Source organism: Panthera onca, chromosome B4, assembly GCF_046562875.1.
Source record: "Panthera onca isolate mPanOnc1 chromosome B4, mPanOnc1 haplotype 2, whole genome shotgun sequence".
Lineage (NCBI taxonomy): Eukaryota > Metazoa > Chordata > Mammalia > Carnivora > Felidae > Panthera > Panthera onca.
In genome coordinates this window covers 134470333-134495894 of record NC_138345.1, presented here as the reverse complement: position 1 = coordinate 134495894, position 25562 = coordinate 134470333, and the positions used below count along the sequence as shown (strand labels likewise).

The 25562-nt window shown below is 60.4% G+C and overlaps 2 protein-coding genes across 4 annotated transcripts in view; one reads left to right on the top strand and one right to left on the bottom strand.

Moving 5' to 3' along the window:
• The first annotated feature begins 4159 nt into the window (after positions 1–4159).
• SHISA8 (shisa family member 8) lies at positions 4160–11122 on the top strand. 2 transcript variants are annotated; one of them, XM_060656212.3, is made up of 4 exons: positions 4160–6147; positions 8764–8969; positions 9855–10001; positions 10417–11122. In XM_060656212.3, the coding sequence occupies exons 1-4, from the start codon at positions 5627–5629 to the stop codon at positions 10809–10811; spliced, it is 1269 nt and encodes a 422-aa protein (XP_060512195.1). In that variant the 5' UTR covers positions 4160–5626; the 3' UTR covers positions 10812–11122. The 2 variants fall into 2 exon arrangements, with proteins under 2 accessions (XP_060512195.1, XP_060512196.1); XM_060656213.3 differs by having other exon boundaries at positions 4171–6147; positions 8764–8894.
• Positions 11123–13353: 2231 nt separating this feature from the next.
• SREBF2 (sterol regulatory element binding transcription factor 2) overlaps positions 13354–25562 on the bottom strand; it is a 58002-nt gene continuing 45793 nt past the window's right edge. For both annotated transcript variants that reach the window (XM_060656211.2, XM_078449395.2), the window contains exons 13-19: positions 24531–24648; positions 23580–23689; positions 22288–22420; positions 19671–19839; positions 17104–17289; positions 15511–15622; positions 13354–15104 (exon numbers count right to left, since the gene is read on the bottom strand). In XM_060656211.2, the coding sequence (XP_060512194.1) occupies positions 14884–15104; positions 15511–15622; positions 17104–17289; positions 19671–19839; positions 22288–22420; positions 23580–23689; positions 24531–24648 (1049 nt within the window). In that variant the 3' untranslated portion in view covers positions 13354–14883. The remainder of the gene's footprint in view (positions 15105–15510; positions 15623–17103; positions 17290–19670; positions 19840–22287; positions 22421–23579; positions 23690–24530; positions 24649–25562) is intronic.

Sequence of the window (25562 nt, the reverse complement as noted above, 5' to 3'; positions counted from 1 at the left end):
ATTAATCCAGCATCTAGAGCATGCTTTGGACCGTGGGAGGTATGCCCTGAGTCTTGCCCAATTTTCCTACCGGAATGGAGCAGAGAATGGGCATTCCTGGCCCAAGGGACTGTGGAAAAAGGTACAGAGGAGAGGGCACAGAAGGGGTCAAGAAGCAGGCCACAGGGGCAGGGGGAGCTAGAGGGTTGGGCACCATGGCCTCTGAGTGCCAGGTGAGGCTCAGAATCTTCTTGGCACATAAGGGCACCCATCCTCAGGGAACCCAGGTGCTTCTCCAGCCACACCATTTAGCGTCTCACCATTCCCTGTCCCGTTCCCTCTGAGAGCCTCCGGGACCCTTCTGGCACTCCTCTGGCACTCCTCTGGCACAGGGTGGGAGCTCACTCCCATTTGCTCTTTTGTGGGTGGCTCAGGCCACATTCTTCCTCACTCAGGGCTGAAATCTGACCTCTCTCCAAGCTGTGCCCTCTCCCCAGCTGCCTGGTCCTGACCTGGCGCTGAGGGTGAGGGCCGGGTAGGAACGACTGCCCAGGGTCACGCGAAGAAAGGGTCAGGGAGGAGCCAGGAAGACACATGCCCACGTTCCCAGCCCAAGCTCTTTCCCGGGGCTCTGCAGGGGGGAAGCTGCCCTGGGGACGCCCCAGGGGTCCCGGGGCCCAGAGGGCCTCTGAACATCTCCTCCTTCCCTTGAGCTGCAGAGAGTCTGGGATCTAGGAAGATGGCAGCGACTCCAGGGCAGGTGAAAGTCTCTCTCCGCGACTCCTGCGGTCAGCCCAGCAGGTGGCACCTCGACCGCCGGCCGCCTGGCTCGGGGAGCTGGGCTGCGGGACGGAGAGGGTGGGACCAGGACGAGAGGCGCGGCTGAGGGCGGGGTCGGGGAGGGAGGAGGGGCTGACGGACCCCGAGTCTCAAGGGAGTAGGGAAGGGGCGGGGCCGGGGCAAGTAGCAGGAGGGGGCTCCGGGCCGAGGGGCGAGGAGAAAGGGCGGGACCTGGTGAACGGCGGGACCGAGACCCACAGCGCCCTCTCCAAGCCCCGCACCTCCACGCTCACGCGGGGCTCCCGTCCTCACGTGTGTCCCGTGCCAGGAGAGGCCTTGGATGCAGGGCATGGCCCCGACTTTGGGGCGAAGTGTCTATGTCGAGGAGCGCAAAACGCCTCCCCCACCCCGGGCTAGGAACCGACTTCAGAATCCTGTCCAGGACGGGCAGGCCGGCGGGACAGGGCGGGCCTGTTCCAGGTGGGTGGACGCGCTGTGTGGCCTCCGCTGAGCCCTGTCCTTAGTGGCCAGCTCCAGATTTGCATGTTCACTGGGGCCTTTGGAGGGTCCTGAAGGGGGAGAGTAATGCGGGTAATTCAGGTAATTCCAGCTGTGATGTCCTGAGCGTGACTCCGAGGCAGGGGAGGGGAGGGTCAGGGAGAAGGTGCGGCGGGACCGGAGGCTACACCCCAGCTCCCGGCACCACTTCCATCGTCCCCCCACTCATGCCGCTCCCTGGCGACCTCAGCCTGGGTGCCCCCTCCCTCCCACAGGCAGCTGGAGCCTGAGTCACGAGCTGCCTCTCGGGGAGACAAAGGAGCCAGGAGCCCTCCCCTCCCGACCCCCTCCCGGCACTGGCATAGGCATCTGTGTTAGCAGCAAGTCCTCAGTTCTCTAGAATCTGCTTTTTGGGTAACCCTCCTTCGTGGAAGAAATGAAAACAAAACGGGCTTGGGAATGTGGCCTTTGAGGCTCGTGGATGGCACCCAGAGTGGCAATCGTCATCTCAGCATGGCGGCAGTGGGAGCCGCCACCCGACTGCATGGACCCGGTGTTTCTCCATCTGGGGCCCATTTGGCTTCTCCCTGCAGCCCTGCTGAAGAGGTGCTAGCAGCCCATCTTGCAGATGAGAAAACTGAGGCCTAGAAAGGTTGAATGGCCATATTAGAGCAGGAATTCCAACCCACATTACCCCAAAATGAAGGATAAATAGGCGCTGTCTGTGTGAGGGGCTGGAAAGGCATTCCAGGAAGAGAGAACAGCGTGTGGAAGGCCGGGGGGATCCTGTAAGAGTCAGGGCACACTGAGTGTGTTATCAGGGTGTAGGAGCACTTCCCTGGGCTCTGGGCTGGGGTCCTCCAGCTGCTCTCTCTTTTTATACTAAACTGGCCAGACAGTAGGTTTGGGCCTCACAGCGAAGGTTCCAAGCCAGACCCTGGCCCTTCCTGGCTGTGTGCCAGTCACAGCAAATCATTTCCCCTCTCTGGGTCTTGGGTTTGTCTCTAGGAGATTCCAATTCCCTGGCCCACCACTGGGCAGACTGGTCACTGACCCACAATCTAAAATGGAGACACCGAGGGCCATCCCAGGCTTTCCCTAATGTCCGTGACCTCTCAAGACCTTGAGCCTTGCACAGCCAGAGCCGGGCACCAGGCAAGGGCTCAGCAGCGTAGGAAGAACATGTGTGCACAGGGGCATCCACACTAACACACGTGTGTACTCACATGCCCATGGTGGAAGGAAGGCCCTGGTAATCATGCTCGCACCAGACATGCACTCTGGCTCACATGCGCGAGCACATTTAGACACCCTCACACTCAAGCTGCCAGAACTCAGAGCTGGGGGCGGGGCGGGTGCCCTTCAGGCACAGAGACACACGGCTCCTCTGCCCGCCCCGTGGGGCTCGCTGCAGATGCCAGGGGTTATTTTAAGCCTGGATCAATGGGCGATTTTTGGTGACACAGGCTTGGTGGGGGGGCAGGCAGAGGAAACAAGAGGCAGGTGCCCTGGTGCTGTGCTGTGGAGAGAGACCCCAGCGTCCAGGGAGGACCGCCTGGGCAAAGGGGTCAGTCTTCAGCTGAGCTGCTCCATTTCTAGATCCCCTCGCCCAGCAAGCGGGCACCTGAGAGGCAGTGCCATGCAAATGAATGGCCAGATCCCAGGACTCAACCGGTCAGCTGTGGTCTGTCTCTGCATTTGTCTTCTTCTCCTGTTCCCCCTCCCCGCCCCCAAGGCTGTATGTTCATATGAAGAGGGCATTAAGTGCCTGACATGGGTCCAGTAGATGTAGGCACCTATGGTTGCTGGCTGACCACTGAACCAGACTTGGATAGAGAAGAAGCCATGGGTGTGGGGAGGAGCTGGAGGTTGGACATCAGTCCTGGGGTGGGGGTGGGGGAAATGGAATCCAGAATCCAGCTCCTTCACTGGACAAATGGAGATGGCAATCAACGTGGGGTGGAAGGTCAGTGGAGCACCTGATGATGCAGGACAGTGGGGTAAGAGAGGGGCCCAGGGAGGGGACATAACTCAGGGAAGAGCATTAGGAGTTCAGGGCCAAGTGGGGTCATCCTACCTGGGAAGAGGCCACAGTGCCAGGCGGGCAGAGACAAACCTCTTTAAACCTAGTGCCCAGCAACAGGGCGGGGAAGGGGGAAGAAGCAGTCACCCCAAAGCCCCAGTGACCCAGAGGGCAGCTTAGCAGTGGGGGGGGGGGGGTGGGGGGTGGCGCTGATACAAATCTGACAGTTTGTGCATTTCTAGGACTACCACTCCCAGAGGAAGCGGGGAAGTCTGCACCAGAAAATATAGCGACAAGTTCTAAGCTGAATAACAAACGGAAAGTTTGACAGCAGAAAGTAAACTAAAGACCAGTCACTGAAAGAGAGTATGTAAAATGGGGCATATTGTAGTGCCCCTGGTGATGGGATTAAGGCAATTTCATTTCATTCCTTTGCTTATCTATTTTGTCTCTAAAACTGTAACATAGTCTTCTAAGGGGGTAGGGTCTTCCCACCCGGATCAGAAGAGTGTGTGTTGTGGCTGAAGGGGGAGGGAGCAGGCTGTCTTTGGACAGGGCGCAAGGAATGCCCCTGAGCGGACAGCATCTCAGCCACTAATACCTGAAATTAGCCTGTCAGCCCCTCATCTCCGCAACACAAGGACTTGATCCTCCTTTAAATGTAAATCCTTCTCCCTCTTCCTCCCTCCACTTCCTCCACTTTTATAAGCTGATCCCAGTCGCTGAGTTAAGACATGATGCAAAGGGGAGCAGGAGAGCCCTAGGAGCCCGAATTCTTCATTTTACAAAAACTAAAGACTGAAGTCACTTCATTCATTCATTCAGCAGACACGGTGCTGTGTGGGAACACCGGGGAGAACTGGACGCCCAGCCCTCGGTCTCCTGACGATCTCGTCCGGACAGTGAGAGGCACCATATTGACCCTTGCCTCCTGGAACAGGCGCATTATGAATCCGCACCCCCCCCCCCACTTCCGGAAAAGTTTTGATGTTAAGATGAGAAACTGAGGCAGAGAGAAGCAAGGCGCCACCGCTCGGTCACATTTTCCAGTTAAACCCAACTTGGAAAACGCCAAGGGACGGCTCCGTGATAGGTCCAAGCTCCGGACCTCCTTCCACCCGCTTCCCCCGCGCAGGCCAGAGGACCGGAGCGGCCTTCGGGGGGCGGGGCGGAGGGCCGGCCGATGGCCCCGCCCCCTGACCCGGTCCCGCCCCCTCTTCTGGGTCCAAGTCCAGCCCAATCTTCTCTCCCTCACACCTAGGGTAGCGAAGAGCTCCTGGGAGAACGCAGACGAGGCCATGCCCATCGCCATAGAAGCGGGGACACCCCAGGACCCCAACCCAGGGTCTAAGAGGTTCTGGGGCCAGGGGGCGCGCCCCGGGGTTAAGGCGGTGCCCCAGGCGGCACGTAGGCGGCACTTGTCCTTCTGCAGCGGCTCCGCTCGGGATTTTCTTCCCATTTGAGAGGCGGGAACATCGAGGCGCAGAGAGGGCCAAGGGCCTGCCACATGTCACCCTCCGGTCTCGGTCAGAACTGACAGCAAGAATGGGAAGGAGGAAGAGCGGCGGGGGCGGCAACGACCCTCCGGGGGCCTCTCTGTCCCCTAAGTCCCCGCACCTGTGAAACAGAGGCGCGTTCACGCGGGCCTGTGTCCGAAGTAACAGTCCCGAGAGTCATAAACTGAAGGGTCTGGGGCTCCTAGTTCCGAGGAATGTTTCGGGGACGCCTTCGGGGAGGGTCCCCGGCGGGGCGCCCGGGCTGTGCGGGGCCCCGCCGCGCCCCCTCCCTCCCCTGGCGGCGGCCGCGCTCCTCCCCCGGCTCTGCCTCCCGCCCGCCCGCCCTCCTTCCCTCGCTCCCTCGCTCCCTCCCTCCCCCGCCCGCCCGCCCGAGCCCGCGCGGAGCCCCAGCCGCAGCCAGAGCGCGGGCAGCGCGGAGCGGGCGGCGGGGAGGCAGCGGAGTCGGGCGGCCCGCCGCCCCCGCCGGGCCCGGGCCACGCACACCCGCCAGGCGCGGGGGAGGCCGGGGGCCGCGCGCGGGCGAGGGAGGACTCGCTGCCCGGCCCGGGGGGCGGCCCGGGGCGAGGACTGCCGGCTCGGGTCCGAAGTGAGTGTCGGCGGAGGACGCGCCCACTGGAGGTGCGGCCCGGCGAGCTCCCGGCCCAGCCCGCCCGGCTCCGGGGTCCGAGGAGGAAGGTGACGGCCGGGGAGGCGCCCGGCGGAGCCAGCGCCCGGGCGGCGGGGCCAGCGCGGCCCCTGAGGGCGCGGAGGAGCTGGCCCGGAGGCCCGGCGGGAGGGAGCCGCGGCGCGCCGCCATGGGCCGGGCGCTGTAGCCGAAGGCGCGGGCCCGATGGAGCGGGCCGGGGCGCGGGGGCTGCGCGGCGGCGGCCGGCCGGGGCTCCGGCTCGCGCTCGGGCTGGCGCTGCTGCTGGCGCGGCCGCCGTCGGGCCGCGCGGGCGCCCCCGAGGCGCAGGAGCCCGCGGCGCCCGGCACGGCGGCCCCGGCCGGGGGCGACCGCTGCCGGGGCTACTACGACGTGATGGGCCAGTGGGACCCGCCCTTCAACTGCAGCTCGGGCGCCTACAGCTTCTGCTGCGGCACGTGCGGCTACCGCTTCTGCTGCCACGACGGACCCCGGCGCCTGGACCAGAGCCGCTGCTCCAACTACGACACGCCGGCCTGGGTGCAGACGGGCCGGCCACCCGCGCGTGCCCGCGACGCCGCCGCGCCCCGGGACCCGGGCCGCGAGCGCAGCCACACGGCCGTCTACGCGGTGTGCGGCGTCGCCGCGCTGCTCGTGCTGGCCGGCATCGGGGCGCGCCTGGGCCTGGAGAGGGCGCACAGCCCGCGCGCGCGGCGCACCGTCACCAGGTGAGCGCGCGCCAGCCGGGGCCCGGGGCCCCGCCCGCCCCTCCTGGACCGTCCTTCCCGAAGGGTGGGCGCCCCCTCGCCAGCCTTCATCCTTCCCGCCCGTCTGTAAATTCTGGTCCTCTCAGCGGCACCCTCCTCCTGGTTTTTACTTCCGCTCTCAGTCGCCAGGTCTGTTATTCTCCCCCCATCCGCCGCCCCCTACCCTCCCCCCCCCCCCCCCCCCCACTTCGTGGAGGGAGACAGCTGATACCGTCTCCCCTTGACCTTCCGGAGGGAGCTGGGTGCGGAGCCGCCCTCTCCCGCGGCTCCCTCCTCCTCTGGACTGGTCGCCCCGGACAGAGGGCACACAAAAACCGCACCCAAGAAAGGGGGTCTGGGGCCTGAGTCCCACTAGTACCGGGTGGGGGCCATAGCATAGGTCCCCAGAGTAGGAAAGGGAAGGATGGGGCATTTTCTGTAGCTCTCTTGGGTCTCCCTCCTCTTGCTTCTTTCTCCACTTTTTTGCCTCTCCTTCCACTTCCCTCCCATCCCCACCCCCATCCCCACCCCCATAGCTGTGACTCAGGCCTGACCTTCTTTCCCTGGGGAGAAGGCCTCTCCAATCTGCGCTACTCAGTAACCACCCCCCCCCCCCCCCCCCCCCAGGCAAGCGTCAGGGTCTCTCCCTGTGTAGAAAGAGGCCTGAAACGTGGGGGACACAGATTTGTTGCCGCTGAGGCCAGGACGGGTGCTGGCTGAGTCTGAGCTTTGTGTGAAGCGGGGGTCTATAGGACCCGGGTTCCCTTTCTCAGCTAGAATGGGGACTCTGGGATTCTGTGTCCTCACCCTGAAACTCTCACCGACACCCACACACTCACACACTCACATCCCCCCAGCCACCCCCATGTCTTGGGGCCTGTGCCCGCCTCACCTACCCAGATCTGGGCTCCTTTTGGATACGCGACAGGCTGGTATTTAGAGGTGACAATAGAAGCCCCCCGGCCTGGGTGCTTCCCACCTCATAGACTTGAGGGGCAGGGGATGAGGGCTTCCTAGGCACTCCGCAGCACCTCTGTCTCCCAGACCACCTAGCCCACCCCCTACTAGACAGCTGTAGGGCAGAGCTGGGGGGTGCTGGCCTCAGCTACTGTGCTGCCTCCGGCGATGTGGAGGCTCTCATCCTGGCTTCTGGATGCTACGGGGGCAGGCCCTGAGTTTGGAGTCCCTCATGCAGGGCCAGGAGGAGAAGACAGGGCATGTCCTTGATTACAACGGGGCAGCAGGAGCTGAGGGCCGTGGTGGTGTAGAGCGGTGGCTTGGGCAGTCTAGCTGATGTGTCCACCTAGAACCCACTTCATCCACAGGGGACAGTGAAGCAGGTCTGGTGATGCTTTAGGAAGAGCTGGCCCACTCCCGATGTGCTGTGTGGCCTAGGCCAGTCCCTTCCTCTGTCTGGGCTTCAGCTCCCATATGCCCTCTTTTTTCTCCTCTGGGGAGACCTGAAGGCCAACTTGAGCTCATGTGTGGGCATGTGCTGAACCCCCGCCCTCTCCCCAAGTCTCACCCTTAATTCTGCCGTGTTGAGGTCGACGGTCAGTGCCCCTCCAGCTCAGAGGGCTTAGAAGGGAGTTGGAGTCTGTCCCTAGAGAAAGGCCCAGAAGCATGAAAATTACTCAGGTGTTTGGGAGAGCTGGCAGGTGCGGGCTTGCACAGAGATGAGGCCACACGGGTGGGCAGCTGAGGAGTGGGCAGGACAGGAGGCTTTCAGCCAAACAGTACCTACCCTAGGTGTCGCACCTCTCGTGTGCTTCTTCACGCACGAATCAGCCATCTGAGTCCTCAGCACCTCGGTCTCCCCCACCCCGCCCCACCGAGGTGGGAAGGTCAGAGTGAGCCAGAAGAAAATCGTGGATTCTGGGCACCAAAGGCAGCTGGCCTGAAGGCTGTGTCTGGCTGTCTGCAGGGAAGGCTCAGTCAGACGCTGTCACAGCTGGGTGGGGCTGGGTGTCCTGGTACCAGGCAGGTGGCTGCCCAAGGTCACATAGTCTTTGGCGCTAGGCTTCCACCCTGGGCTCTCCTGGTCTGTTCTCCCCTCCGTGCCTGTGTGACAGCTTTGTCCCGGGGACTCGGCAGAAGCCCCTGCTGCAGGAAGGGAATTAGGTTAAGCAGATCAGGAAGGCTTCCTGGAAGAGGAGGGATTCCGGTGGGGTTTGAAGAATAAGTAGGAGTTTTGCAGAACGAGATGGAGGAAAAGATTGTTGGCCCAGGGAGCAGTGCAAGCAAAGTCCAGGAGCCTGATGCACTTGCAGAGCTTTCGTTGGGAGAGGAGGCTCCACTCGGAGTGTCTTGGAGAATGGACTCTGGGAGCGGGGGAGTCTTTGGAAAACAAGGTAGCCCTGGTGACATGTGACCCCATTAGAGTTTCCTCACCTGCTCTGGAAGTGGCTATGTGTTGGGGCCACAGGTCATGCCTGACAGTGGAGACTAGATGTGTGAGAACAATCACAGGGAAGAAGGGGGGCCAGATGGGTTGAAAGGGTGACAGTGGTGGGAGGGCTGGCCTTGGGTAGGCCAAGGCCTGGCCAGTGGGGAAGCAGGAGGTTGGGGGGACTGCCTCTCATCACTCTTCCCCCACAGGACACTGACAGAACTTCTGAAGCAGCCGGACCCCCAGGAGCCGCTGCCTCCACCTCTGGGCCCACCTCTGGGTAGCTGTGTCCAGGTGCAGATGGGGGATGGCCTCCCCAGGGGCTCCCCCAAGAACACAGGTGTGCAAGCTGGTGGGCCAGCATATGTCGATCCACAGCACAGGCCTGGGAGCAGAGGAAGGGGTGTGTTGAGGGGTAAGAGGCTCTTAGCTCTTTCACAATTGGAACGAGCTGCCTGCCTCTGCAGGCGTGTGAGTCGGGGCTGGGCAAGCCGGTCAGCTCCCCTTGGTGGAGGGAGACCCTCTGAGGTGTCCAGCAGCTTCCGGTCAAGGGGACTCTGTGAGGAAGCTTCCAGATTCAGGGATCTGGAATCAGGCTGTGGTTCTAGGCCTTGGCTCAGTGCCCCGGGGTCAGCTTCGCACCAGCCTGTGGACGCCTGTGGGCCTTTTCCTCCAGGCTGGAGCTTCCCTCTTGGGCTCTAGCCGGTGAGGCGGCAATCCTGCTCCCCTCCCCTGTATGGGTTCTAATTTTCAGACGTTAACTCCATCTCCTGAGAAGCAGGTCCTGGGACCCGATGCCTGGCCCAAGCTGAACATGCTGAGGAGTCATCCATCAGGCTAGCACCCACTCAGGGCTGGCTGCTATTTTTTTTTTTTTAATTTTTAAATGTTTATTTATTTTTGAGAGAGACAGAGACAGACTGTGAGCAGGTCAGGGGCAGAGAGAGAGGGAGACACAGGATCCGAAGCAGGCTCCAGGCTCCCAGCCGTCAGCACAGAGCCCGATGCGGGGCTCGAACTCACGAGGTGTGAGATCATGACCTGAGCTGAAGTCGGAGGCTCAATCGACTGAGCCACCCAGGCGCCCCAGGGCTGGCTGCTATTAATCGCGTTATTCTGAGCCAGGCCCTTTTCCAGGCGTTGGCGATTCTGCCATCGGGTTATGTTTGGCTCTCAGTCCCGCCCAAGTAACCATCCCCCAAGTTCTCACTGGGGAGGGGGCCGCGAAGAGGCGGTCGTGCAGGTGGAGAATGTCCTCCTGTCAGCAGGCCGGGTCTCCTCTTCCCCCTCCCCGCTCCAGACAAGAAACGCCCCAACAACGTGCCCCTGGGGTCAGCGACACCAGGACCCCTGCGTGGCCCCAGGCTGCAGGACGGCGGCAGCATGACGCTGCAGAGGGACTACGCCAAGTACTCCACCCTCAAGGCAGCCGCGCTCAAGGCCGCAGGTGAGTGGCCGGGTCTGTGCGGGAGCGCCGGGCGCCCCGGGGTATCCAAGCTCCTAGATGACAAGGCTTGGGTCCTGGTTCGAGTTCCACAGTTGCCAGCCTTGCGGGTCAGCGCTCCAGCCAAATATTGTATCGGGCCTACGCAGCCAATCGGCTCCCGCGCCTCGGCCGTGTCGCGCACCCTCGCCGGGCCACCAGGCTGTACCCCACCGAGCCCGGGGCGTGAAAACCCGCGTCTCCCAAGGCGGGTCCCGGGCCTGTCCCGCTCGCGAGGCCTGACTTTCCCTGTCCCACCCAAGAGAGGGCTAGGCCCCGCCCCTGAGGCGTGGCTTCTCCCTGCCCCGCCCCGGGGCCGCTGGGACCCCGCCCCCCGGCCCTGACCTCGCCCCCTGGCTCGTCCCCACTATCCCCGCAGAAGCCACCCCGCCGGACTTCTACCAGCGGTTCCCCGCGACCGAACCTGCCCCGCTGACCGTCCCGGCGCGGCCCCAGCGGCCCCGCGAGGACTTGCCGGCGCTGCTCGACGCCTGCCCCTGGGCCCCGCCGGGCTACGCGCCCCCCGCCGGCCTTGCTCCTTCGGGCCACTACAAGGCCTGGATCGCCGGCCGCCTGGCCCGGCCCGCCCCCCGCGGCCACCTGGCGGCTCAGGCCTCCCCCGCACCCCGGCGGCCCGGCCACGCGCCCCGGCGCCAGTTCAGCGTGGAGAAGCCGCCCGAGGCCTTCGGCCCGCAGCCCCCTGGACTTTACGGCAGTGCAGGCCGCGGGCCCCGGCACCTGAGCACCAACAGCAAAGCTGAGGTCACCGTGTGAAGACAGCCGCTGGTTCTCCCGAATCATCGCAATCTCCGGGGCGCCCTCATCTGCCTGGAGGCCGCCGTGGGCCGGTTCCCGGGGCCCATACCGTGGGGGAGGAGAGGCGCCGGCCGTGCCTGCCCTTATGCCTGCCCAAACTGGACTGGGGCCTTGGAGCCTGCAGGGCTAAGAAGGGGCCCGCTGGGTGAGGCCAGTGGTTCTGTCCTTGGGGCCTTAGGGCCAGGGTTCCTCGTGTCAATATAAAGCCTTTTCTGTGGCTCCCATCCCTGAGAATAAAGGAGCCCCAGCTTGGCTCTGAGAGGCACGGATGGTGGAAGCATTGGTCATTGACTGGACAGACGGCGGTACGGGCAGAGGGCACAGCGTGTGCAAGAGCAAAGGACTGCTCCTGAGAGCTGGCGGGCAAGTGTCCTGGGAGCCAGGGAGAGGTGGCTGGAGAGGGTAGTCAGGGCTGAATGCCAAGCTTAATGTCCATACCAGTGGGAGCCATGGGGGAGGGAGCACTTGGGCCCCAGCCACCTGGAGGCTCCAGAGCACAGGGGAGAGGGCTGTGGGGAGCCTGAGGCCCCCTGGAGGGTCCATGCCCCTTACTGGAGGTGAGCCCCTTCCGGCCACTCTACATCTTGAGTTGGTTAAACCTAGCTGATTCTCACTGACACGGTCTGGCCCTGAGCCGGCACCTGGCTTGCAGGCCACTTGGCCAGCTTGGTCCAGGGCCACCCCCCTAATGGGTGTGGGCAGTGGGCCAAGTGGACAGCTGGTGCTCAGGACGGGGGAGCCTCCTCCCAGTAGCTGCTGTAGGGGGGAAAGGGGATGGGGATGCTGGACGCGGAGCCTTGGCAGTGACCCCACCGGGGTGCTCACACAGGCTTGCATTGCCAGCTCCCCCTTCCTGCCAGGTGGGCTCTGGGTAGCTGGCTGTGGCTCAGGGCATTGCCAGCAGCCTGGGTGCATCGAGTTCCTTTGTGCCAGGGATGGTTGGGAGGTTGAGGTCTGGGTTATGTCCCTCACTGTGTGACCTCAACAAAAGCCACCCAGTTGGGCCTCTGTTTCCCTCCTGTGTGCCCTAGGCATGATATATATATATATATATATATATATATATATATATACTGTTTTAATAACAATGGCCACCATCTATTGCTGTTTCTTTTATTTAATCCTTGCAAAAGCCCTATGGGTGTGTGGCTTTACAGATGAGGAAATTGAGGTTTTGAGACCCAAGTAACTCGCCAAGGTCACCCAGCTGATTAGGACTCCTGTCCTCTGCCGCTGTGAACCTGATGAGCGGCAGGCAGGGCACTGTGGGGAAGAGGAAAGGTATGAACGTGTGTGCCGGCAGGGAGGGGCTCCGCTCCGGAGGTTCATGGTCTCAGATCTTCCTCCTGCCGCGCGGGGCCGCCCTGAGGCCCCCCAACCCCCAGCTCTTCACCTGTAACAGGGCCCGCCTCACTAGCTCTTCTGGCTTTTGAGGAAACCAAGGCTCAGAAGCCCCAGGACAGAACAGGGTCAAGAGTCTACGGTCCTGCCTGCAGTGAGGGCCCAGTGGCGTTAGGGGAGAGAGCCCTCACACCCTCAACTGGGGGTACGGTGCCCCGGGGCCTATCTGGCAGCTGTGTAGAGGGAGGTGGAAGGGGGGTGGGTGCTGAGTCATGGAGCCTGCCAAGACTCGAAGGATCAGGTTCCTGGGTCATCGGCCACTCACAGCCACCCACCCTGGCGACACAGGCCTTGACGGGGCTTTGTTGGGGGGAGGTGGGTGCAACCCCTTGCTCATTCGCAGTCCCCGGGACCCTAGATCTCCATCCCAGGGCTGCCCTTCGGAGAAGACTCCTCAGCCAGGCCAGGTCACTGACCTTGCTCTCCATGCTCCATGCTCATCCCCAGGTCACTCCGGACTCCTCCGCTTCCAGCCCACTGCTGCTCCTCGTGGTCTTGCCTCTCGCCAGCCTCATAAGGCACTTAACTGTACATGGAACTTGGTGTGTGTCATGTCACTGAAACTGGCCAACACGTCTATGGGCACTTAAAGGCAGGGACTGTCATCCCTGTGGGGCACACGTGGAAGAGGCGGCAGACAGAGGTGATGTCCTGCCCCAGGCGACCAGCTGGGTACAGGAGCTGGACCTGGATGTGGCTTGTGGGCAGTGAGCCCTCAGGGGGGATGGGGATACAGCCAGTAGCGGACAGATTTCTCTCTGAGGGGTGAACACGCACGGGCTTGGCACCCCAAATCTGAAACAGCCGCTGCTGTGAGTGGCCAGCTGTGTCCTGGATACAGTGGCCTCTGACCCAAGCGGCACCTCTGGCTGCCCTTTTATCCCCGACTCTGTTCCAGCCAGGAGCGCACGCCAGCAGCCGGCGTCGTAAGGAAGCGGGTGGATGGTCGAGGAAGGTCCTTCCAAATGAAACCTTCCGGGAGCCTCTCAGCAGAGAAGGAAGGGCTGTCCTCAGTCCCCGACCCACCAGAGGCCAAGCCTTGCAGCCACCTGGCTGAATCACCACGGCGGTCACACTACAGACCCCCACGCGCCTCATGCTGGGTGGTACCAATCTGTTTATTGAATAACCTACATCCAGGACACAGTGAACGATTCCGTATCAAGGAAGCCATAGGTGTATCCCCCTTTCAGCGAAAAACTACCCCCTCCCACCCCTAAACGATAATGAGAAAAGGCACGGTACATACACATGACACAAGGGCTGGCTCGCCTGGTGGGCAGGGGCCACGACTTACAGTGTGTGGGGGGAGGGGCAGCAGGGAAAGAACGTGGGCAAGGTCCAAGCTGAGCCACTCTAGCCTGTCCTCGGCATCGGGGGGAGCCCGCGCCCATTCTCTACCCCAACTGGCCTGAGGGGTGAGGGACACAGGCGGGAAGGGAGGGAAGGCAGCCCCTCTCAGCCTCCCGGAAGGTTCTGAGGTCTCAGGCAGTCCTCAGGTCCTGGGAGAAATGGCCTCAGGGGCTGGGCACCAAGCCCGGGGATCCGGAAAAGTGGGGCCACTTTTCCTCCAAGGACCCTCATCGAGGCAGGGGCCTTTATTCCTAGTGTTTACCCCGAAAAGGGGATTGTCACTGGGGAGAGACTGGGGGTTGGTCCCTGCCACCCTGGCTTATTTTCAGGTCAAGAATTCGGGATAAAAATAGACTGTGGAGGTACGAGTTGGGGTGGGAGGGAATTGAGAACCCACACTGAAGGCCCCCGGTCCCCAGTCCCAATGGGTGGCTTCATGTCTCCCAGCCCCCTGGGCCTACCCTGAGCTTGCGCTGGCATCCCAGGGGGCGGGGGAGTGGGAAGGAACAGGACAATTAAATAAGATACCATTTATTTTTTAAAAAATTAAAAAATAATGCCGACATTATTTCATCCAACCCCAGGCCTGCCCCCTGCCTCCCACTTGCCTCCCCAGAGCTGGGCCTCCCTCCTACCCTGGCTGTCCTGTGTAATGAAGAGAAAACAATGAACTGGCTTTGTCAGGCACAGGGGAGGGGACACAGACCCAAGGAGAGAAATAAAGATACCACAGCAACTCAGCCCTGCATCACGGCAAACCCAAGCACACGGATATAAAAACATCTGTATAAAAAGGGGGAAAGGGGCACGCTGGGCACAGTGCCAAGGGTGAGGCGCTTTAGTGCCCAGAGACCTATGTCCCCCACAGGGAAAGCCTGATAAAAAACAAGGAAGCAGGAAAGGGGGGGTGGTGTCTGGAGGAGAGAAAAGCTGGGGAGGGCTGAGGGCTGGAGGCAGGGACCAGGCAGCTTGGGAGCCCCCTGCCACTTTTAAGTCAGGAAACTCCCCAACTCCTGCCCTGCTCTTTCCTCTCTCAGACCCATGGGGCCCTGGACCACGTGCATCTGTCTACAGCAGCTTTTGGGGCTCTGCCCAGGGGCCTACCGGGCTGAGGTGCTCCACGAGCCCCAGCAGGCAACAGCTCAGAAGACAAGGCTCATCCCACAACTCCCAGAGGGAGCAGAGAGATCGAGAGACAGGGAGGAGGGAGAGAGACTGAGAGACAGAGGGAGGAGGGGGGCGGGAGGCAGGGGCTGAGGTGGGCAGAACCCAGGGGTCAGGAGGCGGCGATGGCAGTGCCGCCCCCCAACTTGACAATCATCTGCTGGCAGTCGTTGCATGAGCGCCGGTCGCCCGCCTTCTCCAGGGTGCGGGCTGCCTCGGCCAGCAGCACGGCCCGCTGGCCCGGGGAGGAGAGGAAGGACAGGGGAAGGTGGCGGCAGGCCAGCAGGATGGCGGTGGCCCGCTCTCGCTGGCCGGGCCAGGCGTCCACCTCTCCTGCAGGAACGATGAGGAGACGCGTGGAGGAGCCGCTCACCGAGCTGTTCCAAGGGCTCACCCTGGACTCGTTTATTTAAACTCAGAGCCAGCCAGTGAGGCAGTGCTGGGGCCGGGACGGCATCCCCAGCCCTCCCAGAATCCCCAGCCCTCCCATCCTCACTCCTGAGGCTGGATCCACAACCCAGCCAAACCCCAGCCCCACAGCGTGGTCATGGATCCTCCCCCGCAACTCAGAGAACCGGCCTCGGGCCACTGCTATTCTCGCGCCACCTCTGAGAACAGCGCAGGTGAGGACAGCCACCGGGGCTCTGCCAAGGGTAAGTGGCGGGCTGGGACCCTCCTCCCCTCCCCTGCTCAGGCAGGGTCCACACCAGGCCTGGAGCTGGGGTGCAGAAAGACTCACCGTGCTTGGTATTCTGGGCAGTCCGGCGGCGTAGACTGTGCTCCAGCAGCTGGTGCGTGCGGGTGGGGCTGGCTCCCGCCATCAGGCGCACAGTGGCTTCGTGCAGGAACACCTGGGGATGGTGCAGGGGGGACGCACCTGTCTGTACCCCAGTGGATACCTCTCTAGGAGGCATCTCGTCGGCCACCCAACAGTGGCCCTTCTCTCCGCACTACCCTGCCCCGCTCTCCCCTTGGAAGCAACTTCCGTCCTAACTCTGAGCTCCGAAAAAGCCAGACACCTGGAGGAACAGCAGGAATGGGGAGCACAGCACAGGCCAGCTGGAAACAGGCAAGGACGCTCTCCTCTACGGGAGACAAAGAGCCCAGAAGTGCCCCCGGGGGCTGGAAGAGAAGTGGCCTGGGTGCAGCCTCAGGCCTTGGGGGTGGCGTCCAGCTTGAAAACAGGCAGAGGTGAGGCTGGGAGGAGGGTGGCAAGAGGAGGGGAACAGCTAGCTGGACTGGCACCAGGGAGGCTCGTTCCTGTTTCCTTCAGTTTCTTCAGAAAGAAATAGAGGCCAGAACGTGTCCAGGGGAAGTGCGGCTCTTCTGTAAATATGAGTCACTGGGGAACGGGGTGGGGGTGGGGGGCAAGGCCTAGATCTCTAATTCCTTAAATCACAAGGCTCCTTTATACCCTTTCCTATCTCCATCTGTGGGGAGGGTCTCGAGTGCCACTGGGGAAGGCAGTGGGGCCAGGGGAGCCACTAAAGAGTTTCGGCAGCGGAGAGGCAGGTTGGAAACGGTGTCTCAAGAGGAGGCCTCTGATGCCAGCTGTGCCCTGAGCAGATCAGAGGGCCCTGAACCTTGGGGTACACTTCCTCTTTTCCCCAGTGGAGCAGGTTCAGTGGTGATTATGTATGTTTTGCCCGCTGTCTGTCCTGGTTCACTGTGAACAGTGGCCACAATGTGACCCTGGGAGGGACCAAGGAAAAGGCAGACTCACTGAGCCCTTCGCCCCTCACGGACACTAATGGCCTTCTCACTTGAAATTTTAGAAAATAATTCAGGCAAAAACATGTTGAGTATATAACTCTAATTAGCAATCACAATAAAACAAGCAAGGAAATTATTTGGGTCCAATCAGCCCAATTACACAACTGCCCTGGGAGACTTCTCAGATTCTGTGGCCATCGCCACGGGGATATTGTGTGCAGTCAGGCAGCAGAGCCAAAGCCCCCGGCGACTCAGAACAAGAATGAAATGAAGTGCTAGGGAGATTCCGTCGCTCTGACAACAGGAAATCAAGAGTGGAGCTCTCTCCATGCCCTTCCCACCCCTCCCAGGGCCAGGAGCCCTTCCCATCCCCGCATTTGACACGTGAGGTGCAGTCAGTGCGGGCCCCTGCCTGTGGGCCCTCGGCCTGCTTGCCACACTGCAGGGCTGGGCGCACAGTGGCTACTCAACTAACACAAGCAGAAGAAAGGGATACATGCAGCTACCCCCATGCTTGACACGGGGGTGACCGGCTGACCTCCGAGGGCCAACTCTGCAACCCCGTGCTGGTGCTTCTAGAACCCCACCTGCCCTCCCCTGCCGGCCGGCCGGGTCTCACCTTGCGGTATGCTGGGCGGAAGCTGTGCGCCAGCCTGCGGAGGCTGCCCAGGTCCCGCTGGAAGCCGGCCAGTTCAGCACCGGATGCGTGGTATGTCTCACCCAGCGCCTGGCTGGCTCCTGCCTGCTTTTGCCAGAGCGCTGTCCTCAGCGATAGTAGCAGGTCACAGGTCAGCAGCTGGACCACCTGGGGGATGAGCCACAGGGAGGAGACCGGTGACTGACCTATCGCGGGGATAGAGATCCCAGCGGTTATCAGGCCCTCCCAAGCCCAACCCTCGGCAGCTCCGGGAGGAAGTGGAGAGTCTCAGAGGGGCAGCCTGGAAAACGCTCCCCAGACAGCAAGAGAAGAGCTGAAGGGCAAACGGGCTCACAGCATCTAATCCTTTCTATGACCCCAGGTGGAAGATCTGTTTCTCCCATTCTGTGGGTGAAGAAGTGAGGCCCAGAGAGGGCAGGAGCTTGTGCAGGAGACATGCAGCAGGCACCGGAATAATACCTTCGTGGGCCTGACAGGAAGGCACAGGCTCCTCCCACCTCACAGGAGGTGGCCTCACGGCAGGCCCATGCCCCAACTGGGCTGCAGCCCTGCCCCGCAAGTAGGATCAAAGGACCCGAAGTGGCAGCATAGCCAGGAGATGGAGGAAGGGAAGGAGGAGGCTCACTTCTACAGAAGGCAGCCAAGGCTCGGCCCCAGTGGTCTCTGGGGTTGGGGAGACAGGAGTCCAAGAAGGCGAGACCACAGACCAGTTGAACACTTGGGTTTAGCCCACTGACCTAAATCAATTGCGGTTTGGCCACCAACTGGCACACAACTGACCCTCTCTCAGCCTCCGTTTCCTCATCCACAAAACGGCACCACAAGGCTACCGTGTTACAGGAGAGCACCGTGCGTGCCTACTACACCCTGCCTTTGGAAGCACTGTCAATGCCAGCCACCACCAGGCACGGATGCCGCACAGCGTGCGAGTGGGGGACTCACGTACTGTCCGCACGGCACCCATGAGGCTGGGCCACCTGCGCGGCTCCCATCAGTACCGGGGGCAGTGAGAGTGAGGACAAAGCAGACTTCCTTGTGAGAGGGGTCCCATGGGGCCCTACAGGTTCCGATGGACTCCCCCCGGGAGATTCCTCTTCGTGTCCCTTCACCAGGGCACTGGACCCACCCTGGACTCTGCCTCGTGCCTGCTCGTTGTCTTGTCCCTTTGCCACACTGTTTTCTGGCTGGTGATGGCCTCCCTCTTCAAACCAAGCCTGGCTTTTTTAAAACATTTGTCGTAATGTTTATTTTTTTGAGAGAGAGATAGACAGAGTCAAGCGGGGGAGGGGCAGAGAGAGGGAGACACAGAATCGGAAGCAGGCTCCAGACTCTGAGCTGTCAGCACAGAGACCTGAGGAGGGGTTCGAACTCAACGAACCGTGAGGTCATGACCCGAGCCGAAGTCGGGTGCTTAACCGACTGAGCCACTCAGGCGCCCCAAGCCTGGCATTTCTAAGAGGTGAGCGCTGGGGGAGCACCTTTGGGCGGCGGGAGCGGCCTGGGGCTGGATTCTGCCCTTTGACAGATGCCAAGCTCCACGGGGTCTCCTCCTTGGCCCATTGTCCCACACAGAACTGCTGCCCAGGAACCCCAGCCCCAAGAGTGCGAAGCCTCTCTCTCGTTTCCCAAAGTCAGCTGAAACTATGTGGCTCCTCCGTGGGCCTTTACTCTTGGGCCCCTCTGGCACAGTGCTTATTCTGTAGGGCTGGCATGCTTCCGGGCTCCCCCTAGTATCTGGGACTGATACTCACCACCTCTAGCCAGAAGTGCCAACCTAGCTACCTTGGACCAAACCCCAGTGGGGGGCTCAGAGTCTGACAGTCCGGGCCATAGCCCGTCCCTCCCTTCATGGAGGGAAACCCAACTCCTGCTGAGTGTGCAGACCGTGCTTCGCTTTTAGCTGTGCCCACCCTGCCCCTCCTCTCTCCCGGGGCGGCCATGCCTTGGGATCCAACAGTGACGGCAGCGCCCCCTACCAAGGCACGGTAGGAAGTCTCTCGAGGGCCAGGCAGGCCTCTGTGATGCACTGTGGAAACATTGCACGGGTACCACCAGAACATGCAATGCAACTACAATGCACCACAGCTGCCCGCTAGGAGGCGGGCACCTGGCCTCGGAGGTGCCCAGGCCGGTCAGTCGGCTCGGGGTGTGTGTGCGCGCGTCTCGGGGCCCCTTCTAAGGCTGGCCTGCAGTGGTCTGCGGGACTTGTGCAAGCTGCCCGGAGCAGATGCAGAGCCCTGACCGTCTCTGGTTCACCTGGGGCTGGCAGAGCTGAGGACCGGCAGGACCCGGGACTCGGGGAACCCAGCAAAGGCACAGGTGGAAACATGCTCGCCCTGAGGACTCCAAAGGGGCCTAACTGGGCCAAGAGGCTATGTCTGGGGAAAGGCACCGCTTGCCCGGTTTGTCTTTGGGACAGCCCCACAGGCCGGGCAAGCTCAAGGTGGGCAGGGGTGTTCCTACCCACCACAGCTGAGCACCTCCCCCTCAGATCCCCCTGGTAGGGGGCCAGATCAGCCCTCACTCACATGATTGAGGGTGAGGTCGCAGGTGGCCCCGCTAACATTGAGGCTGCTCCACAGGTGGCCACTGGCCCGCTCACAGTGGCAGAAGGAGCTTTGCTGCCCATCCGCCTTCCCGGAGAGTGAAGTGTGCATGGCTCTGCAGGTGTGGAAGACGGCCTTCACCAGGGGGCTCCTGGACAGTGAGAGGGAGGTGAGAGGCAAGAGGTCAGTGAGTGTCCCTCAGGCGGCATGAGGAAGAGCCTGAGCCGGTGACACATGGGTCTGTCCACTCACGTGCGGCCACAATGGCTCCAGATCTGAGATGCCGGGGCCCTGAATGAGGGCGGGCTCCCCACCCCTACAGCCTCCTTCATTCAGGGAGTATTGATAGAGCCCCAGGCCTGGCGATGCAGCAGTGGGCAACCCAAGTCCCTGCCTGCAGGTGCTTTCGAGTGCGAGAGTCAGATAATAAATGCACTGAACACTGAACATGTAATGCCAGGCAGAGCAAGCGCCATGAAGGGAAGCTGAGCAGAGGAAGAAGGTGGCATCTTATAAGGGATGGTGGTCAAGGATGTCCTTGCTGGAAAAGTAACATTTGGGCAGAGATCTGAAGGAATAGGGGAGTGAGTCGTGTGGCATTCTGGGAGGGTTCCAGACAGAGGTGCAACATGTGCAAAGGCCTGGAGTCTCTGATGCGTGGGAGAATATCCAGGGGCCAGAGGTTGGAGGGAAGAAACCGGGAGGGCAGCTGCAGGCCATTCACGGCTGAACAAGGCCCTTCTCAGCCCAGCCATGGCCCCCCCGTCCCGCATCCACCTCGGACTCTGCTCCGGGATGCAGGCATCGGCAGACCAGCTCTTTTTCCTTTCCCCCTTCTGTGCCTCTGCTGACGTGGGTGCACAGGAGTGTCCTGTCTCACCAACTTGTCTCCTGAGACTTATTCCACTTGCTGTGTTCCCGGGGCTGCCTTCTCCTGTCCTGCCCTCTATAAGCCTCCTCAGGCTACCCACTGGGTCAGGCCCTTTGTACTCACCTCTGCTCCCCTCAACACCAACCTGTGGTTATGGGCCTCCCTCCCTCTGGCCCAGAACCCCTCCCAGTGAAGAGTTGCACTGGCTGCTTCACAGAAGCCACCACTGGTCTGGCAAAGGCAATGGCACGAGCTGCCCACAGGAGAGAGCACCTCTGCAGGTCGGGCCACTATCCATCTGCTTATGGCCGCAACTTGCTCTCTTGTCTACTGCTGCCTCTCAGAGCCCAGAACACAGCTGGGCACCAAGGGGGCCCTCAGTTAAGTATCTACTAAATAAACAATGGAATCATGGAAGGGGGTGCAGGAGACCCAGGAACGGGGCATGTGGCCGAGAGTCAGGGATCAGACACCCAGCTCAACCACCAGGATTACCACTAAGGAGCCACCTAAAACAGTCATTCAAACAATTTGTGCCTCAGTTTCCTTATCTGTAAAGTGGCCATAATCCTACTTGCTGCCACCTGAGATGACATAAAGTATGGACTCCATTATTTGTGCCTGCTCTCTGAGGGGCCGTTCCCCCAGAAGCTGGGTATTAAGCTCTCCAGAGAAGAGTAGCTTCTTTTCATAGAGCAGATCGGGGAGAGACTGGGGAGGCTGGGGTGGGGGAGGGTTCGTTCCCACAGCATCATTATTCCCAAAGAGCAAAGGGTCCTTAGAGTGACTGAATTCAGGGGAAGGAATGTCAGCTGAGGGTCTTAGCTGATTCCAGGGCTCTGCTGCTCACAAATGAGGGGACTCTGGACAATCTACCTGCCATGTCCTCAGGCACACTGGCTGGGAGAGTGTAAGGTGGGTGCTCACTGGTCAGGGTACTCAAAACTGGGTTACTTAAATGAAATTGGGGTGTGTGACCTGCCTTAGGGAACCTGCCAAGACCTACTTTTCTCAGCTCTTTCCTGTTCTCCTGGTTGAGAGTCTGCGTGACGGGAAATGTTCCGGCCTTGGGTCTGAGGACAAGAACTTTCTGTCTTGGAGCATTGTACAATTTCTCTGGGGTTGCAGAAGATGTTAGGGGCACTCAGATCCAGTCAGAAACAGACAGGGGGTTGCACGTTACTATGGGCCAAATGCCCCAGAGGCAGGCGTTGGGTCCCCAAAGAGGAATGTCAAAAGCTCTCTGGTTATGCCTCGTGCTAAAGCCTTTTAGTGAAGGGCTGATTGGGGCGGAGGGGATGGGTGTTGACAGGAAGCTGAAAGGAAACGGGGTACAATGCTGGCACGCGAGAGACGGGCCCTCACAAGCCCTGTGCTGGCCGTGAGCCATCACCACGCGGCCTGGCTGCACCATGAGCTTCTGAAGATGCCGGGAGCCACACTGCTCTCCATCCCCATTAGCCTGTGGCTCCATGAGAATGGGGGACGAGGCCCCGGAAGTAGCGCTGGCAGCTGCTAGGACAACGCACGCAGATGGGCTTGCTTGCCATTGGTTTCTCCGTGCTGCCCTCTTCCTCCCTCTGGCTTCACCTCTCCATCTATTATGTAGTCCCCAAGCTGCGCAACCTTTCACCCGAATGGCCACTCTGCTGACGCACAGAAGTGAGCCTGGCACACCTGGGATTCCCCTGGAGAGAAGCCAGTGAGTGGCCAAGGAGGCTTACGCACTCTGTCACTTCCAGGGCCTTGGGGACACGCTCTGCTTCAGTAAAGTGAGCGCGCACAGCTGCGTCATCTCCCTGGAGCCAGCCGATGGCCATAGTGATGGCAGACGTCCACCACCGACAGATGACATCTGGACCTGGAACGGAACAGCACCAAATGTTACTCCAGCACCCACACACCTACGGAGCTCAGCCTGGCCGCCTGCACCTAGTTCCCATGTGCACGTGCCATCTGTACCTTCTGGCGATGGGCCAGGGGCCTTTGCGTGGCCCTCTCATAGAGATGCCGGTGGGAGCGCGAGCCAGCACGTCCTTTTGGAAAGTACTGGCAATCTGTATCAAGAGCCTTAAAGATGCCCACTCCTATTACTCTAGTAACTCTAGTAATCCCGTTTGGGGCAGTCTATCACCAAAAAAAATGGCCTAGAGAAAAAAAGTACAGCAAAGACGTTCACTGTCATGTAATTTTTAAGGTAAGTGCTGGAAACGTCATGAATCTCTAATGAAGTCACAAAGAGTGGAGTTTCTCAAGTGTTTCCAGTAAGAGGCTGTGGTTAGAATCTTCAGTGTTTTCTTCTCAGAGGCTCAGCTTTCTCAGCTGCAGAATTACGGTGCTAGTGATCTCGCGATGCCAGGGGTGGTGGGGCAGGAAGTAGAAGCGTAAGATAAAAGGCGGAAGAGCCTGTGCTTTTCTAAAGACAGGCTGCAGGGTCAGGGGTCACGATGGGGTGGCTGCTTTTCTGGAATCCTTCCCTCCCTGGCGAGAGTGGCCAGAAGAGAGCCTGAAGGCCCCCCTCTCCCAGCAGCCTCAGAAACAGCTGCTGTGCTATCATCCTGATGGCCATCTAGGGACAGAAGCAAAGAATGTCAGTCAGCGGGCTGCACTGGCTCACCCAATGGGCAGCCGCTGAGCAGTAAAGATACCCGGATGAAAAGTCTCTTCAGCAGAGACTGTCAGACCCAAAAGCAGCCTCAGGGCCACCGTGCATCAACAAGTGAGCTCCTGGTGTCCAGACCACTTGTTGCCCAGTCTGGGTGTTTGGGAAAGTTCCAAGGAAAGACATTCACTGCTCATCGTCCCACTTCTAGGAGAATCTTTATTTCTTGTCCCCAGAACGCCACCCAGCAGGGGGTAACTGTGCGTTGGAGCCACGTGGGGCCATAGATACACACCTCAGATCCAGAGAAGATTCTCAAGTGAACACTCACAACTGATCCGGACCCGCTGGGGCAAAAGGGCTGTGAAACTGAATTAAGCAACACGAGGCCTGAAGAGCCACCCTGCAAAGTGCTTACCAAGGGCTGACTTGAGCACGGAATTGCTGGAGAAGGGTGGTGTCACAATCCCCACAGAGTCCACAAAAGAATTAAGTAATTTCAGGTACTCCAGAGCATTAGAGAACTCACTAGAAAGAAAATAAACGGTTCCATGGTACATCAGAATGTACAGAAGGACCATGCTCATGCCTGGCTTCGGCGCTCCAGTTCCAAGACCCAATGGCTATATTGGCCTCTGCTCCCCCCGACCCCAATCACACCAGGCACACCCTAAGCCCTGTCCCCAACACCACTGACACCATTCACAGTCTCCACAGGCTTTCATTCTTCACACGTCTGGGCTGTTCCAGATGCTCCTCCCCTCAAGGTCTAGTTCAAATGTCATCTCCTCCCACAAGTTCGCTGATCTCACCGGCAGAGCTGCCCTCCCTTCCCTGCTAAGGTGCACTCCAGTCAGGACCTGGGCCTTGTAGGAGAGTGACTCTGGCACCTGTCCGCCCCTCAGCTCTTACTCTGAGGAAGAAAGACTGTGCTTAATAGCTCTGTTAAGAATAAGAAATTGCTTGGCACGCTGCACAAAGGTCTGAGTCCCCCAGATGTCTGCCTTCTGCTCAGCCCTCCACATTCCATTCCTATGCCCTCGACAGGCCACCCCCCCTCCCCACTGCCAAAAGCAAAGCAACCTGATCACATCTCTGATCTGCTCCGAGAACTGCCTCTGCTTGGTGAAGGGATGGGGGAAAGGAGAAAGAGGGGGGAAGTGGCACACCCGGTATGGGAGGAAAGGGCACAGAGGTCAGGTCAAGGGACTCTTGTGAGGCTGCCAGGTTTGAGAAATACCCTGGAATCATTCGATTTCCCTACAGACCCTACACTAGGGATTGTTTGCTTCCAGGAACGTGGGCCTCCAGTTGCCCCCAAGCTTCCTGGGCAGATGCCTGAGGCAGGGGCCCATTCTGGGGACATTACCAGCTCTCTTCTTCCTGTTCTCCCGCCTTCTTCTTGGCCTGAGGCTTCACCAACGACTCAACAGCTCGTTCCAGCAGGTTCTTGCAGAAGGCCTGGTGGACCTGGGCAATGGGGTCAGCTGAAGAAGAGGGGAGAGGCCTGAAAGGTTAGATGGTCTCATCATGAGCCCATCTTTGTCTTTGCAGAGAAAACAGAGGGTACTGAGAGGACCCTGAGAAACAGCTATCCGCTCTGAATGGGGATCGAACCCCCTTCTCAACCAAAGCCCACAACCACCTTGTTAGACAGTTGGAAGGCGGGGGGAGGCATGTGTGAGGGGTGCTGGGTCTCCTGGCACAGTATTCAGTACTTTCCTTCAAGGCTGGGGCTGCAAGCCTTATCAGAAAACAGAAAATGGGCAGGAGGACGGCCAGCTGAGAACAAAGTGGTGGCCGCTGCCCTGACATGACACAGAAGCCCTGCTCCTGTTTTCCAGACCTCCGCGGCCAGCGACGGTCTGGCTGCGCTGATGAAACAAGTGGCCTTGCAAAGCTCGCCACGGCTGTCACGGCCAAGTCGCCACTGGCGGGCCCAAAGTGGGGTGGCACCAGGCCCTCCCTCCCCTCACACGTGCAGACACGGGGGCCTCCATCCGACCAGGACAGGGAGGCAGGACACTTCTGAGCACGTTCTGGGCAGTCAGGCCTAGAAACAGAGTCTGCACGAGGCGAGAAAGCCAGTGAAGTCTGTGGTATAGGCCAAACAGACCGTGAGGATGGGGTTGAGACTTAAGATTGCTTTTACTTTTATCCTCCCTTTTTGGTGTCGTGCACCGAAACTTCTTATATCACACAACACAGTTGTTTTATAAAAAAGGATAGCAGAAGCTCCCACGCACGCCGTACCTGCAGAACACGCCGCACTCTCCCGAGGCCCCCACTTTCGAGAAAGGGGAAAGCACACAGAAAGCAGAAAGCCTACCGCTCGAGTCTGAGCACTGGGCGAGTCGCCTCCAATCACTGTCAAACACCAGGGACAGCAAGCCAGCCTCCC